Source organism: Rhipicephalus sanguineus, chromosome 8, assembly GCF_013339695.2.
Source record: "Rhipicephalus sanguineus isolate Rsan-2018 chromosome 8, BIME_Rsan_1.4, whole genome shotgun sequence".
Lineage (NCBI taxonomy): Eukaryota > Metazoa > Arthropoda > Arachnida > Ixodida > Ixodidae > Rhipicephalus > Rhipicephalus sanguineus.
Window position 1 is genome coordinate 17347315 of NC_051183.1, and position 18293 is coordinate 17365607.

Below are 18293 nucleotides of genomic sequence, written 5' to 3' on the forward strand. Positions count from 1 at the left end.
CATCATCCTTGTCAATTTGTACGTCGCCTTTATCTTAGCTTTATAGCTTGACGCCGCTCGACCAATCCACGCTCTTGTTACCTTTTTGTTGGCATAACTTCGTCGTTACTTTACCCAATCAGTGTCGGAATGCCGTTGTCGTTGGATCTATCCGTCGTGTCGGCACGAAAGTGCATTTGTTACCATAGCAATTTATTCGTCCCTCTGCGCAGGGAGAGACAGTGCGCGCAATCCGATTAGACAGAGGTTCTGCCTATGTAGAAATGACAAAGGAGAATGGGAGTTGATCGAGAGGGAGAGGTCATATTTTATCACACGTATCAAGCCAGCAGATAAAGAACCCAAGGAAAGCACACGGGAAGTTATTTGCAGCCTTTAACCTAAGCGACGACATTCGAGAAACTTCCGACACAGAAATGCGTATCTAGCTCCGATTGGTAACTTGGCATTCCCGAACGGCCGATAAACGGTCCCGGAAATGTCATTATCTATGGACACTAGGGGTGTGCGAATATAAAATTTTTCGAATACGAATCGAATACGAATATCCACCTTCGAATATCGAATATCAAAGGAAAAATGCCTCCACAGTTACAATATTTTATTTAACATGTAGCTATGTTAAAAAAAAAAGAAATATCAACAGCCTGACTGGCAACACAACATACACTGCTATCTCCAGAACACAATGTCCAGGCTAGCACAATGCACATCACAACGCAAGCAAATATCACGGCACAATGAAAGTAATGACTAGATGTTATCATGAAGAAATGTGAGTTGCTCCACATGATCAGGCAGCAAGCGCTCCCTTCTAACAGAGACAACCCCCCCTGCCACTGAAAAGGCACGCTCGCTTGGAACAGAAGTGGCTGGTATATGGAGGTACATGGGGCAAAGCTTTGTCAGACTGGGGTATCTGAAGGTGCCTACAGTCCGCCACCAGTCACGTGGGTCACTGTCTTCCTTCAGAAGTGGTCCCGCATAGTGAACGAGTGGTAGTGCGGCACGTTACGGCCGCATAATACTGAAAATGTACGGTTACATGATCGCCAACAGCGCTGCACGTCGGAGATGCACCAGCAATAAATCATACGTATTGGGGCGCTCGTCGCAGGCAGATATTGTGCCTCCGTGCACTTAGGATGTTTATCGCTCCTCTTGGCAACGTCTTTAGCGATACGAAGGCAGCAGAAATGTGGAAGACGAGTTATTTTATGCATGACAATCGAATCGCATATTCGAATTTTTCGAATATTCGAAGTTATCGAATATTCGAAACTTTTCGAATACACGATTTTCGAATCGAATACGAATATTTCGAATATAATATTCGACGAATATTCGAAACTTTCGAATATTCGCACACCCCTAATGGACACGCGTCGATACACCACTAGTGCGCCGTACCTGAGGGGACGGTTCGAGGCGCCGTCGAATGTCCTTCAGCGCTTCGGCAATCACGGCCTTCTCCTGGTCGCCCTCGGAACTTGGCTGCGAGCGAAGCCGGAGACAACGCAGTGTGTTCTCGGCGGACAGTCGACGCTGGTTCCACGAGCCCACGGAGTTGGCGACAACGGCCGTGTCGCTGGCGCCCCTCGGGTTCACCACTAGCGGAAGCAGCACGGGCACCGGGTCGCAGTTGAGGGCCTCCAGTGACGCGTCCAGTATGTGCCTGCCTTCGGGAGCACGCGTCACCTGCAAGGACCGGGCCAGCGCGGAGTTAAGTCAACATGGCGGCGAAGAAAAGCAAACTTGCCTTGCTAGTTTATCCAAAGGAGGATGCTGCCTCGCCCTCACCACTGTGCATTTTTGTTTACCCGTCCCTGGCACTAGTAAAAGCTCGTTAATTAGAACTCGCTTAATTCGAACTTACAGTTAATTCGAACTGACGCCCTGGTCCCGGCGCAGCCCTGTGCATTTATATGGGAGAAATTTGAACGCGTCGGTATCCACAACGGTTAATTCGAACTCGGAGCTCCTGGTTTTCATCGCTCCTCGCAGAAGTTGGCTCAGAGTGACCACAATGTGTTGCGAAACCAAACCAAACCAAATTTATTAGAGATGCAAAACAACGAAACATGTCTCAGCAGATGTGAATTCGGACGCTGCGTTGGAGCTCTTGGGCAAGCTGCAAACGATGCTCATGGAGTCGCTACTGAAGAAACGCAAGCAAATGCAAATTGCTGATTACTTTTAATTTTGATTGCGTTAACTTTGCCATGCAAATAAACGTGTTTTGGAGCCTAAATAGCGTCATATATTTCGACATTAAGGCTCACTGCTCACATGAATGCATGTCGGTGCTTGTTTCTGGCGTATCACTGACTGATCAAATAACTCTGTTCGCTGTTAGAGATAAATGAACGTAATTTACGAAATCACCTGCCACAAACGTGAAGTAGCGCCTAATTCGCGATAACGAGTCTAGAGGTGGCTTCTTTGGGTTCTGCCCGCGCAGTGTGGCGTGATGTCCGTTCACTCTGACTCCCGCCCGCTAATTCGAACTCCGCCTAATTCAAACAATTTGATAGTCCCCTTCGAGTTCGAATTAACGAGGTTTTACTACTGGTGTGCCCGAGTCATTCAGTGCCTTCAGCCAATGTGCGTTGCTTACGCAGCGTCCCTGGCAGTCCCGGTTAGCCCGATACGGTAAATCGAAGGCATCCACCGGGACATGCGGCATCAACACTATCGAGGATGCCACGAGCCCATGTCCTCCCTAATCTGCATGATTTTACAAGATGCCGACCCCCACCCTATCATGACTGCCTTCGATCCGTCGCTCTGGCCCTACCATCTTTATTGCACAAGTGTGACTGGGGCTATGATAGGTAGAGCAGGAGGCTACTCTGTAAGACTCCAATAAGTGAACTGTCCATTTCAGCACGCGTTGATTGGATAGAGACCTAACAGGAGCCGATCGTCGCCGTCGGTAGTCGAGCTCATCTCATCCAACTAGCGCGAGCTAAAATGGACAGTCATAAATCCCCGGTTGAATGTGACGGCAATACGCGGATTCACTCGCCTCTGTGTGTTCGGGCGGTGCGCCGCGCCCCTTGAAGTCATCGCCCTGGAGCTCGGTGATGCTGCGCACGAACTCAAGCACGACCTCCGGCGCGAAGTCGTCTCCACGGCGAGCCCTGCAGGGCAACTGCTCGCGGAGGCACTCGAACAGTTCCTGGTCGAGCAGCGACGACGGCAGTTGCTGGTCTTGTTCGTCCCCGCCCCGGGGTGGGAACCCCGGGCCGGCGCCCCCGCGGAGCAGGACCCGACTCATGGTCGCACTCTGGTCAGCAAGGCCGGCCCACTGCGGCCGCGGTGGCGGCACGTCGGCGCATCGCGCTCTTCGCTGGGTGCGGCCGGCAGCCTGTCCTGGCTTTGGTTGGTTGGTTGGTTCCTTGGGGGAATAGCCCAACCCACTACGGGGGATCGGCCACGAAGCGTGCGGCAGTAGACTTTGTGAAAAAATAAGTTAAAATGAATATGCGAAAAAGATAATTTATAGTAAAGAAAAAAAAATGTCCTGGCGCCCGCCCCCGCCCCGTTTGATGCAATTGTCCTCTTCCCTGTCTTCTTCTACGGACAGCTTGCCGCTTCTTGTGACTCTCGCAATGGCGATGATACTGTGACTGCACCGCGTGATTTCACTGCTGCGGCATGCACAGGCGTGCGCCCCCCTTCTTTTCAACCGTCCTGATTGTCTAAGGTGGGCGTCAAGTCTGCCTCATACCTTTACTCAGTCGGACCAGTTCGGTGATTGGGTGAGTTGGTGCATCATATATAGCGAGTGCCTGCATCATAAGTTGAGTGCCTCGATCCCGCTGGTTCTTTCGGCTCGACTTGTTCATCTTTGTGTGTTTCACGTTGCACCACGCTATGACCCTTAACCAGACTGGCTCAGACCTACACCGGCACCATCCTGATCGCCGTCAACCCTTACAAGGAGCTCAGCATTTATGACACGGTGAGACACGCTTACATGGAAACGTCTTACAAATATAACAAGAATAAAACATTAAGTGGGACAGCCCTAAACGGAAACTCTCCTTGATATCCGCAGCATTGCATGCATGGTGGTCGGCGTGCGGAGAATTGTCTACGTCTATACGCTTACTTGTATTGTGGAATTAACATTCCACACATCTGTTTGCATCTTCTCGCTCCTTCTAGCGTGCACGTCGTGTTTCATCTTGTGGGTGTTGGGCCAAAAGCTTTGTTTTTGTCTCCACGCGGAATTCATTGACCCACTCGCTAAATAATATTACGCGTTAAAAGTAAACAGTCATTACATGTTATCATCGCCAGTCTACGTTAGGTCCACTGCAAGACGTAGGCCTCTCCCAGTTATCTTACCCTGGTTTGTGCGATTCTATTTTATCCCTGCGAACTTCTTAATTTCGTCCCTTCGTCTAACTACCTGACGTCCTCGACTCTATACCAGTATTAGCATACATGGCAGAAACTCGGAGGTTAATGAAGTAAACATAGTTTAACGTGTAGCGTTTAGGCGATGACGGCGGTGGGATTTATAGTGCAAATGGGACCACTGAGCCTGCATTCTAGTTGATAATAAGAACAGAAAATAGAAGCTGGGTACATAATGCAATGTGGAGGATGGTTTGTCAGAGTTACCGAATCGGTTCCGAAGGAAGGGAGCCTCAGTCGGAAACTGCAGAGAAGTAGATGGTGCGACGAAATTGGTAAAATTTGCGCTAGTAAGATGGCGTCAGTTGTAAATGCAAGGCACCGGATATCGCTGGGACGTAATTGGAGATCGCTGCGAACTGCCTTCCTTCTTTCTGTAATGTACCTGAATAGGTTCATGACGATGATTATGAGCATGAATTGACTGCCGGACTAGGCAGCCCACTCACATGTTATGAGAAGATCATGCGTGAATAAAGACATGTTCAATCGATGGTTGACGATGATTATGAGTGACACATTTTGTGCAGAAGATCGCATATAGGGCTCCATAACACGTGCACTCTTAATCCGTCAGCATAAGGAAGTTCAGCGTGGAAAAAGTATGTGCTTGTGTGAAACTTACCGTATTTAGTCGCTTAACATCATCACTACTGGCTAATCCTGGCTATCATATTAATTGAATGTAATTTAGAGGTAGTTAAAGGCAAATAATGGTAAATGCGTAATTTTCGCTCGTGTGGCTTAATGTTGGCTAGTACTGACTATCAAGGTAATTGAACGTAATTAAAGGTAGTTGAGTGTTGTTAATTAGCGTTGGCCATCGCAGTAATTGAAGGTAATTACAAAAGTAATGAAAGGTAATGACAGCACATATTGCTCTCGCATTTACTGCTAAGTGGCCGCCGTATTCTTTCCTTGCACAGGACTGGGTGCTCCGGTACAGCGGCCGCAAGATCGGCCAGTGCGAGCCCCACGTGTTCGCCATCGCCGAGTCTGCGTACGACAGCCTGCAGAACATGACCGCCAACCAGGCGTGCGTCATCAGCGGCGAGAGCGGTGCCGGAAAGGTAAGCGTGAGGAAAAAAATCACGCCATCTCCCGCTAAAGGGGACCATGAGGCGATGCGAAGCAGTGTTTCGGCATGTAGAGCCCGCGTTTCAGAGGTGGAGTGGTGAGGGGGAAAGGGGAGAGGGGAAGTGGAGAGGTGGAGGAGAGAGGGGAGGGGAGAGGAGGAGTGGAGAGGGGCGGGAAAGGGAAATGAGAGGGGAAGAGAGGGGGAGAGGTGGTGTGGAGAGGGAAAGGGGAGAGAGGGAGTGGAGAAGGGGGAAGTGGAGAAGGTTTGCGCATGCGCAGTAAGGGTGGTCACGCCGCACACCACCACCACCGGATTGAACTCCGCCATAAGATGCTTCACATCTAAAAGGATGTTGTATCCTATCCCTGCCTAGCCTCAGTAGCCTCAGGGATCGCAGAACGTACCTAACTTCCGTTATGCCACTTATCCCTCAAGTGGCTTCCGGGTATGCACTTCCATCCATCTAACATAATAATGTAATTGTTGGGGTTTTACTCCCCCAAACCATCACATCATTATGAGGTACACCGTAGGGGAAGGCTCCGGAAATTTCCGCCACTTGAGGTTCTTTAACGTGCTCCCAAATTTAAGTACACGGGCTGGTAGCATTCCGCCTCCATATAAATGCAACCGCCATGCCAGAGGCTCGATCCAGCGACCTTCGGATCAGCAGTCGAGCACCATAACCACTAGACCACTGCGGCGGGTGCGTCTGATGTAATTATACGTTCAGTACAACGTGAGTTGTCGTAGCGAGAAAAGGTTGAGGTTGGGGTCAGGTTAGTGGAAGCAAGTCATGTAAACCTGGCTGCGCTTTCCTTAAGTAACAGCTTGACATGGCATGTCTCGCATTTGAAGCCTTCAAGTTAACGCGTACTTTCTGGAATGACACTTCATTAGAGTTAGAATGGTTTTGAACACGCGTAGAAAACAAATTAGAGAACATCGCGTGGTCTCCTGCATGGTAAATTCATATAGCTGCTACTTTCGACATTGGTGGCCTTGCTCCGGATCTACGAAGTGATGTTCAAGTTGAAGACTCGACATTCAGCAATGTGCTTGAAATGAGGGGAAGGCAAGTCCGAAAGCATCTCAACTAGCACATTTGGGTGAGAGTGAACTTTGATGAGGCCATGAAATATGACTAGTATTTGCAGCTAAGTTGAGAGGGCGGACGAAAGAATGTCAACATGAGGACACTGCTGCAACTCAACATGCAAAACCACTAACTAGCCCAGATGCATGCAAGTCATTCTAATGATTTGAGGTTAAGGACAGTTCAGCCTTGACAGGTCGTTCGCCTACTTTTGCCAACAGGAGAGTGATAAGAATGGAAGCTTGAGCGAGTCCTGTGTTTTCTTATACTTCGTCGTCGTCTCGTGTGCGCTGTTTCAACCAAGAGGAGAGTGATATTTCACGGGGCTCTAATGTATCTGCTGACTGTGTTCAAATAGCCTCTACAAGGGCTTCTCGATACTTTAAATATTGCTGTATGGTCAATACGTCAAAGTGCCATTGTCTATGTCTATCTCGTTCATGTGGCTGAGCAAGTCACGCACCCCCTTTTTTTCCTTTCAGACGGAAACTACAAAGTTCATTCTGCAGTACCTTTGCACAGTCACCACAAACGTATCCACGTGGATTGAACAACAGATCCTGGAAGCTAACACCATCCTCGAAGCATTCGGTGAGTGAGAAAATTTCTTTCGAAGTGATCCATTAATACTTCTTTCTGGGCGAGTTGGTTCGTTGTAGATGAAGGGAGTAACAGCGCGAACACACACCCACAAGAGAGGCGACACAGACACACAAGCGCTGTTTTTTTTTCGGTGTCGTCCCTCTCCGTTTTGTCTTTCTTGTGGGTGTGTGTTCGCGCTGTTACTCCCTTAATCTACGAAGTGACCCATTCCTGTAATTTCACAACGAGCGGGTTCGAGCTAGTGGGTACTCCATACTCAACAATGCTAAGTGTAAGAACTTTCATAAAATAGTCGGCAACAAAAACGGACGGGCGCTAACTTTCAACTGATTTTTGTTTCATATAAATAACTTATTTGCGACCAACGCACGATAACTTTTAACATGAACATGCGCAGTACGTCCATGCGCATGTGTATCAACGCCACCGTAAAACACGCCCCCTTTATAATCTACGTTGTGCAATCGCATATCAAGTGACGCCATATTGAAGTCAGCATAAAGTAAATAAAAGCACAACGTTACATATACAATGATTTAAGTGAGTTCTAGCCCCAGTGTTTGGTTAGCGACTCTCAGGGACCCATAATCGAAGAGTTTTGCACTCTTAATTAGGACCCTCGTAAAATGCCGACTACAGCAAGGCAGGGGCGTAGCCAGAAATTTTTTTCGGGGGGGGGGGGGGGGTTCAACCATACTTTATGTATGTTCGTGCGTGCGTTTGTATGTGTACGTGTATATATACGCAAGCAAAATTGAAAAATTTCGGGGGGTTTGAACCCCTCACCCCCCCCCCCCCTTCGGCTACGCCCCTGCAGCAACGATACTAGACCTTTTGGTCTAGTTTCCTGGCTATAAGTTGCACTTTCTGCAGGACTGGAATAATAAGGTTACTTAAGACGTTAAACCACGTGATATCTGGACCCTTGCCGCACCTGTCGATGTCGAGGAAGACTGCACCTGCCCTGCTGCAGTTTCTCGAGAAGCACCGGCCTCAGTGGCACACTGTGGCCCTTGTGTGCATCTTCTTGTGCCTCTCTCCCCCTCCTTCTAGCTCATAGTCCTTCTCCCCCAGGGTTGGGTAACAAACCAGAACGCGCTTGTCTGAATAGGCGTGCTCAGGGGGGGGGGGAGAAGGTTCACCACAGCACCCCCCCCTTCCTAGTGGTCTAGTCCGAAAGAAAACAAGCTTGGCAATGGGCGCTAGCATGAAAGTGAAGCGATGACGTGGTGCTCACAACGGCCTGCCTTTGGTTCCTGGCTTTCAAGGAGTAAAGATGAGAAGTAAACAGGTCCTGGAATGCGACATGAGGGGACCTTGACCGCATTATCGTCAGAAACCTGCGTTGCCATAACCCTGCACATTGAACAATGATTGGACAGGTCCAACTGAATCAAATTACAGGGGGAACTGGCGCCCCCTTAAATTATTAGGGAGGAACGTCCCCCACCCCCTTGTCCCCTCTGTGCGCACGCCTATGCTTGCCTAGTTGACACTCTCAGTGTTTAGCGCGACTCAAGCAGAGTAAAAGGAAACAAAGGATGCGTAGAAGGGAGGACAAGACGTTGACCTCCCCATGCATGCTTTCTTTCCTTTTACTCTGAGTCGTGCTAAACACCCAGAACGAACCGACTCGCCGAAACTGCTACTCTTGTGAACTGGTTGACCTGTGTGTCTTTCCATCTCCTGCTCTCTATCTCACTCTCCGTGTGTTTGCCTGAGACGGTAAACTGTACGAATCGTGAAACAAACCTCCTGCGTGTCACTGCTATAACTGTGGCTGTCTGTCTCCCGCAGGCAACGCGAAGACGGTTCGCAACGACAACTCGAGCCGATTCGGCAAGTTCATCCAGGTGTGCTTCGACGGCCGCTTCCAGATCAAGGGCTGCATGATACAGGACTACCTGCTGGAGCAGTCGCGCATCACGTTCCAGTCGAGTGGCGAGCGAAACTACCACATCTTCTACCAGCTCGTGGCGGCGGCCCAGCGCAGCGCCGAGCTACGCGACCAGTTCGCCATCGGCCCCGTCGACCAGTACACCTACCTCAGCCAGAGCGGATGCCTCTCCATCGATGGCGTCGACGACGCCCTCATGTTCGACGCCCTCAGGCTCGCCATCTCCGTGCTCAACATACCGCAGGTGCGTCGCCGTATAAAACACTCACAGGGTACCTTACGCATTCGACAAAGACGGTTCGAAGGGGAAAAACCATCTTTTTCTTCTGAGTCGATGTGTTGATTCTCCTCACCAGCCTCCTGCGAAATCTTTCTGCACCTAACGTGGTTTTGCACAGCCTCCAGGATCGGAGGCATTGCATGCCTTCGGCACCTCACCTGGCTTTCCACAGCACCTTTGATTGGCCCACCTTTGACCAAACGAAGATGTCGTGTGATGACGGCATCATGTGACGTCATACTGACGTATTATGGCGACGTCATCACGTGATGATTTTTTGTTCATGTTTGATTTAGTTGAGTTTGTAGTTGCAGGATTCAAGACCTGTCTTGTAAATGGTTGCCTTACTATTCGAAAACTATTCGAATAGTATTCGATACGTATCCATATTCGATTCGGTATGATCAGTATTCGATTCGTATTCGATTCGGTTCTAAGTTTCACTATTCACACACACCCCTAGTATCTATTCATAGACGGAAAAACAGATTGAACATAGACATGTTCGAATATGTTCGACAACGTCTCCGTCATCACTGTCTGTGAAGCCTCTTATCGATATCGTATTAGTTGATCACAGGACAAATGTGATTAGGAATATAAACAGAGCCAACCCAGTTCGTCCACCTTGTCTTGGCATAAGCACCAAAGTGTGCATTTTCCATGAAGGTAACCATCTACACACCCTGGGCTGTTTGCACAAAATATCACACAACATTGCCATTTGGAAGAACACCTTTCCCATATCCTATATATGGGCATTTGTGAAGAGGATTTGACTTCACGTCTCGAAAAACGTATCGATACTGATTTCCACAATGACTAAAATCTGGACGTCAGTTATGAAACATAGCGCCTTCGTTCCACGGTGACGTTTCAACTCATAGTGACAGCATGGGGTGCCTCACGAAAAAAAATGCTTGAGACCAGTCCCGCCTTCGTAGCTTACCCGAACAAAGCGCTATTAATTGCAATAGGCGAGAAAATAATGCGAGTACTATTTTGGAAAAGTCACAAAACTATTCACTGTGAAGCCGCGTGATTGAGACCCCTGCTATAGTCATGGTCATCAGAACGTACATCGAGAGGCTTCGCAATTTATTGCAGGAAATGGTGGACGGCATCTTCAGCGTGCTCAGTGCCATCCTGTGGCTGGGCAACCTGCAGTTCTGCGACTGGGACGAGGAACGCAGCTCGCTCACCGCGGGCGACGAGGAGATCCTGATGACGGTGGCCACCCTTCTGGGATTCCAGCCCGAGGAACTCACCTACGTCACGCTTCACCGGCAGATCATCGTGCGTGGAAACGTCACCGAGATACCGCTCAAGTACAACGAGGTGATCTATCTATCTATCTATCTATCTATCTATCTATCTATCTATCTATCTATCTATCTATCTATCTATCTATCTATCTATCTATCTATCTATCTATCTATCTATCTATCTATCTATCTATCTATCTATCTATCTATCTATCTATCTATCTATCTATCTATCTATCTATCTATCTATCTATCTATCTATCTATCTATCTATCTGTCTAGAGGTTTCGCGCTTCATTAATATATGTGAACATTTACTAATTCATTAGAATACTGTTCTCCTCAAATGTGTATAAAATTTCTCCATGAAGTATTGCTTTGCTTTCGTATAATTACGAACTGTCACCATCGTTCTTTTGTTGCGCTATACTGAAACACCAGGCCAAAACAAGAAGAGAGGACACATATGTGTCCACATATGTATCCTGTCTTCTAGTTTTGTCCGGGTGTCTCAGTACAGCGCAGCAAAAGAACGATGCCATACCAACTAGCCTCCGTCGAATCCTTATTGAACTGTTACCAACTTGTTCAATTCATAGTTCTCCTAAGAAGCGCGGTAAATTTATTCTCGAGTTGTTGGTTTCGTTTCGTATACGCTATAGTATAGATCGATCCTGTTAATGTGTTACAGTCTTCAGTTAAGTGAGACTGGCAGCGTAGTTACAAGATTCAGCTGCGATGGTATTATGGGACGTTCTCCTAAAAAAAAAAAGGAATAGTCGGATCGATCTAGTTGAAGAAAAAAATAGAATAGGGACACTCTGATCGATAGTTAAAGAAGAAAAAAAAAACTTGTTGAGTTAGCGCTGACCTACATAACTAGAGAAATAGCTAGGGATAGGAGCTTTGAATGTAGGCACGCAATGTCGAGCATTTCTCGCGCTTGCTTTGAGACGCAGCATTCCTTTACTGCGGAGGTCGTCTCGCTCCCAACAATAGCGATATCCTTGCCTGCCAATATACAAGGCGCGCATTGTTGTTCAGGCCCAACAAAACCGCCATGCCATGGCCAAGGCATTGTACTCAAGGACGTTCGCCTGGATCGTAAACTACATCAACATGTGCACGAGTCCCGGACGAGACAGCAATAGGTTCCTCGGCGTCCTAGACATCTTTGGATTCGAAAACTTCGGGGTAAGTTTATCCCTAATAGATGGCTGGCACTGACGTCATTGAGACCACCATGTTGGAGTACCGACATGGCGGGACGCGAATGTTTGTGATTGTGATTTCACGTTGATGTTATCAGTACGTCGTATGCGGGATGTTTCATTATTCATGCAGAGAGGCCAAAAAAAAAAAAGTAAAACGGCGTCGTTATCACATTGAAGCCCATTAACTGTCACACGATTACGCTGCCTTGACGTGATCAAAGCTGCCATGTTGGTGTACCAGTGCGTTGAGAAACTTTGTCCATGACGTCCCATGCAAGCTACATGTACGGTTGAACGCTTCTACGACGAAATGGCGTGTTTAACGAAGGATGCTTAAGTCCAAACATTATTGCGAGAGCTATGGTGCGCCACCTCAGTAATGAAGTGACGCGTATTATTTGTTTATTCGAAGGAAAATGCGGTTAAACATGTCATTCACTTTTACTGTGCTCGTTGTGCACAAACTATATGTTGCAAGGACAAGATGGCTTCTTGAGGGCCTTGCCAGCCGCCATGTAGCTTAGAGACTGATGTGGGCTGTTAAGCTCGAGGACGCGGGTTCGATTCCTGGCCATGCGCTCAGCCGCGTGGGGAGTTAGCGCAGCCGACAGGGCCGATAGTGGAGGCGACGCACTCTCCCTTTAGCCAGCACGCGCTTATCCCCCCCCCCCCTTTACGTCACCGCTACGTCACGCGTACCTCAACTTCCTCCCAGTGCTGTAACGCTATGTTTCTCGGTTCACCCTCGCGCACTTTCCCCGAGCCTCCTAAGCCTACCACGGACGAGGTGTGATAAGATCTAATCGCACTTTGGATTTTATTCGTGACAAGTTTTTCCATACCATACCATACCATACCATATCACGGTGACGGCATATTTTCGCATGCAATGTCTCATTAAACAATATCGCAATGATAGACGGCTACAAGTCGAGCAGTCCATACCTCGAATTAATATGCAAGGTCCATTACATTGGTGAAGCGTTTAGATGTTGCAAAAAATTACATTGATCGATTTCTAGCAAGGTGTGTGACCGTCTTCCTTTGTGCGCCTTGTTTTTTTTTTTAAATGCGAAGCATTTCTTAGCGAACTTCTGCGACTTTGAGCGTATCTATCTATCTATCTATCTATCTATCTATCTATCTATCTATCTATCTATCTATCTATCTATCTATCTATCTATCTATCTATCTATCTATCTATCTATCTATCTATCTATCTATCTATCTAGCCGCCTACGAATTTGTGCTCTCCTGGCCGTTTCGTTAATCGGATGTATACCAAAATTGGTGTGTCATAACATGGCCTTATTACGAACATAAATGACAGGTCATATCATGAAAATCATGACACGCATGTCATGAACAGCATGATTTACATTCCACGGCCTTTGGGCTCCCTGGCCGTTCCGTTAATCGGATGTATACCAAAACTGGTGTGTCATAACAAGGCCTTATCACGAACATAAATGACAGGTCATATCATGAAAATCATGACACGCATGTCATGAACAGCATGATTTACATTCCACGGCCTTTGGGCTCTTGCGGCCGTTCCGTTAATTTCATATATACCAAAATTGGCCCGGCATAGCAAGAGTTCATGACGAACATAATGACAGGTCCTAACATGCAAATCATGACGCGCACGTCATGTGCAGCATGATTTACATGACATGGTCTCGGGGCGCTCGCGGCCGTTTAAATGAAGGGATGCATACGAAAACTGGTATGACGAGACATTTCTGTATGACGAACATAACTGTCACGTGGTAACATGAAAATCATGATATGCATGTCATGTATGACATGATTTACATGCCACGCTCATGGCGCACTCGCGGCCGTTTCGCTAGATTGATATACACCAAAATTGGTACTGTGCGATGTGACTTTATGAAGAACATGAATAACAGGTGGTAGCATGAAAACCATGACATCCATGACATGTATGTCATGATTTACATGCCACGCTCATGGTGCATTCGCGTCCGTTTCGCTTGCGCGATATACACCAAAATTGGTGTTACGCGACACGACTGTATGACGAACGTAAGTGAGACGTGGTAGCATGAAAATCATGACATGCAAGTCATGTACGACCTGATTTACATGCCACGCTCATGATGCGCTAGCGGCAGTTTCAGTAGATTGATATACACCAGAATTGATATTGCGCGATGTGACTGTATGAAGAACATGAATGACAGTTGGTAAGATGAAAACCATGACATGCATGCCATGTATGTCATGACTTACATGCCACGCTCATGATGCATTCGCGGCCGTTTCGGTAGCTTGATATACACCAAAACTGGTATTGCGCGATGTGACTGTATGATGAACATGAGTGACAGGTGGTAACACGAAAAACCATAATATTCATGTCATGTATGGCATGATTTACATGCTCTACTCATGGTGCACTCGTGGCCATTTCGCTACTTTGATATACACCAAAATTGGTATTGCGCGATGTGACTGTATGACGAACATAAATGAGAGGTCTTAACATGCGAATCATGTCATGCATGTCATGTACGGTATGATTTACATGCCACTGTCATGGTGCGCTTCCGGCGGTTTTGTTAACGTGATATATACCAAAATTGGTATGGCATGACACGAGTGCGTGATGAACATAAACGACAGGTCATGCATTTATATACCAGAACATGCGTTTCATTGGCATGGTGTACACTAGATTGTGCATGCATGCGTGCATGGCAAACATGCGATATATGGTGGACTAGATGCCATGGCATGAATGATTTCATTTGGCTCAAAGACAAACAAGGCGATGTATGCAGCTCTTTGCTGGCTGCTTCGCATTACATCGATTCCCACGGTGCGTGGGATCTGCCGAATTTTTTTTTCATTTTTCTATAGGTGAACAGCTTCGAGCAGCTGTGCATCAACTACACGAATGAAAAGCTCCACAAGTTCTTCAATCACTACGTTTTCGCCCTGGAGCAAGAAATGGCAAGTGCACTGATAAACATACGCCGTTTTCATTCTGGTCGGGGTGTCTTGCGGGGAAAGCAGTGGACTTGAAAACATGAGCGCAAGTACACAGGCACCAAGACAAGAAATGGACAGGAATAGTGGCTACTGACATATAAACTTTTATTGAAGCGAAGGAAACATATTCTATGAGTCATTGCAATATACGTATGCAGAAGAACGTCAGAGGGTTAGCGAAAACCCCCCCAAAACGAGAACTACTCGTCCAGTCCACTGGACCTGTCTCCTGTCCACTGGACAGGAGACAGGACAGTGGACAATGTCCTGTCTCTAGTGGACAGGACAGTAGACCACTGTCCTGTCTCCGGCGTCTTGTGGACAGTGGACAGGTCCACTGGACCTGGACCTGTCCATGTCCTGTCTTGCCTCGGCCACTGTCCCTTCGTGCTCAAAATTTTAAGTATGCTGCCATACCAACTCGCTAACCTTTCCATCCTTTTGTAGATAGCAGTCATCTCATTATTACGTATCCTTACCTTCGTGTATGCAGTACCGCCAAGAGGACATCCAGTATTCTCATATCCATTTCACTGACAACACTGCCTGTCTAGAATTGATCGAAAAGGTGAGCCGAGCTGCTTTTTTTACGAATGAAGAAACGTGTAGCGTTGTTGTCGTCGCATTGGTTAAAAAATATCAACACGAGGTCAGATTGGTTAGATGTTGCGTTTTGCATTTCTGATATACCTCGTCCCTTTCTTTACAGCCTCCAAAGTGCATTTTGAAGCTCCTCGTGGAAGAATGTCGCATGCCCAAGGTAAAAATTACGTTACTCAGGGTTTTTCTTTTTACGTTGATTTACATTGATGTATTTGTTTTCATTAGTTGGCACCAGAGTGCACTGGGAGCTAGGCGATTTAAAATTTATACTGGGGTTTATGGTTCATTGGTTTGTACAGTGGCACTTTGTGTTGTTCTGTCCTTGTGCTCCGAAAAGCGCTGCCATACCCATTATGACCGACCAACAGTACATCTTGAGCTCGTGTTTCCTCTTCTGATATCTATGCGAAGACGTGAGAGAATGGCTTTAGCACCACCCGTCGGAGCTATGCCGAGAGTTGTAAACGCCCTATTGCATGCTATAGGGTCTGTCCAATAAGGGCCATCTTTGTTGGATAGGCCCTAGAGACGGGGCCATACTAAATATCATATCCTGACAGCAAGTAGCGGTGCAGTCCTCAGTATGGAGCCATGTTTTGGCCGGATCGAACCGCTATTCAGATATTCGCAGACGTTATAGCGGTCATGACATTGAGAGGTATGAAAGCAAGTGCCAAGCTTCTTCCTTATTAACTGGCAACAAAGCTTTATAAAAACGACGTCTAGAGCGATGTCAGATTCGACTGTACTTGACGTGACGCGTACTTACGTCACTCATGGCAGGGCACGGACATCAGTTTCGTAAGCAAGCTTCACCAGGAGCTGGAAGGACACGCGTACTACGTCCGGGGCGATGACCGTCGTCGCTGGGAGCAGGAGTTTGGCATCCGCCACTACGCGGGCACCGTAGTCTACACCACGCAGGGCTTCCTCGAGAAGAACAAGGACGCCCAGCAGGACCAGCTGTTCGAGCTCATGCGCAAGTCCACCAACGCCTTTGTCAAAGACCTCGTCAAGTTCCAGGTAGGCCTCTTTTCTTCGACGGTGAGTTGCGCGTTGAGTATTGTAGACTCGACGATCGGCCTTTTACGCAAGGTGTGGAAGCCCGGTATTGCAGCCCATCAGCCCAGACAGCCGTACGAGTGTTTCTTCCATGTATTTGAAGACTGCATATTCAAGTGCACGACTCTAAAGACGTTGCGCCATGCTCTTGATAGGGTCATGTCGTATCTTTCTCTTTCACTTCCCCACACCCCTCTCCACATGTAGGGTAGCAATTCGGGCAACCTAGTTAACCAGCCTGCCTTTCCTTCAACCCCTTTCTCTCGCTCTATTGATTTGGGTCTTTTCCGCTCACTTAGTGTAGAAGGTTGAGTAAACGCATCCTGTTACCTAGACAATCGAAGCTCGGCCTGATCCTGCGGAGACAATGTAATTAAAGGGTGTTGACTCAAATGGTGAGCTGATTCTTGTACCAGTGCGTTGCATGGTGCCCCCGCGAGTGTTTTAATTAGATCTGTAACGTAGGCCTATGCTGGAGTTAAACTTCAACGCTGCAGTTGTACCCACGGGCCTTTTACAACGGTTCCCAATGGGGTTTATATTCCAACAAGCCTCTCCAACAGCATATCTCAGCAGGTTATCAGGAAGCTATCGCTTGACTTTTACAATCATACTACGTTGGTTTTTGCACGAGATCGATAAACAAGATAAGTACGGAGACATTCCTACAGGTTCCATAAGAGTGGAAGTCTGGACTAGTTTATACGTCATAAAAGGTTACAAACCATACCGGACGGCTAAATGACAGAGACGATAATAGCGCTACATGTCGGCTTTGTATTTTAGCCGTCCCGTACGTTTCACGTTATTGTAGCCTTTTTCTTATAAAGGTACTTTCAGTAGCTTGTCGGTGAGTGCTCTCACGCCGTCGAATCTGTCCCTGTTATTCTGTGGCGCTCCAGGACCTTCTGGAAGTGACGTTGACGCGGCTGGCGGCCGGAGGCACCACGATGACGAAGACGATGAACAAGAGCAAGCCTACCGTCGCTGACGCCTTTCGCTACCAGCTGACGGCGCTCGTTGAACTTCTGCACTCGACGGTTCCATGGTACGGTGCCCGGAACATGCGTTCCAGCGAGTTTTGCTTCTTCTATATCTGCTGCACGGAGTCGCCGCATGTCGTGACTTGGAGTATGCAATGGTAACGCGAGGATCTACTGCGCAGAATGTGACTTACAGAAATGACGTCATTGCAACGTGTATCTTGCCACAGCTTTCGTCCTGTGCACTTTGACAGGTGATAAGCTACAAATTGACATATGCATTTAATGCAATATTGTCGTTCGGGCCTTGACTTGGACGCGCGGTCTAATGGCAACTATAAGCACATCTCTGCTTATACTTGTCTAATGGCAAGTATATATCAGGCCAGTATAATCGTGCAATCTAATGTCAATTATAACCACAATTCTGCTTATGGTTGCCATTATACTGCGCCTCCAAGTCAAGGCACAAATAATATTGTTGCATTCAATGGCGTGCTGTGGAACGTGTGTAGATTCCTAGCTTATAATCTGCGAAAGCGTACTGAGCATAAGCAGTGGGTGCGACGAGATACACGTTGCAAACGACATGATATCAGTAAGCCCTTAAGTTCTGTTTTGTTTTGTGAAGTGTTGATCTATTTCACAAACCGCTTGCTTTTTGCGGACCCACCCATGCACGTGGTGGCTCTGTGGTTGTGACGTTCGGCTACAAAACCACAATGTAGCGGGTTTAAGTTCCGACCTCTGTGGTCTTATTCCT

At 47.5% G+C, this 18293-nt stretch overlaps 1 protein-coding gene across 1 annotated transcript in view; it reads left to right on the forward strand.

The window, feature by feature from the left end:
* Positions 1–18293, forward strand: part of LOC119401480 (myosin-VIIa) — a 109149-nt gene that overhangs the window by 52565 nt on the left and 38291 nt on the right. The window contains exons 3-13 of the mRNA XM_037668318.2: positions 3905–3967; positions 5355–5498; positions 7085–7193; positions 9003–9346; positions 10490–10720; positions 11692–11841; positions 14751–14843; positions 15376–15450; positions 15592–15642; positions 16269–16508; positions 17450–17595. Of these exons, the coding sequence (XP_037524246.1) occupies positions 3905–3967; positions 5355–5498; positions 7085–7193; positions 9003–9346; positions 10490–10720; positions 11692–11841; positions 14751–14843; positions 15376–15450; positions 15592–15642; positions 16269–16508; positions 17450–17595 (1646 nt within the window). The remainder of the gene's footprint in view (positions 1–3904; positions 3968–5354; positions 5499–7084; positions 7194–9002; positions 9347–10489; positions 10721–11691; positions 11842–14750; positions 14844–15375; positions 15451–15591; positions 15643–16268; positions 16509–17449; positions 17596–18293) is intronic.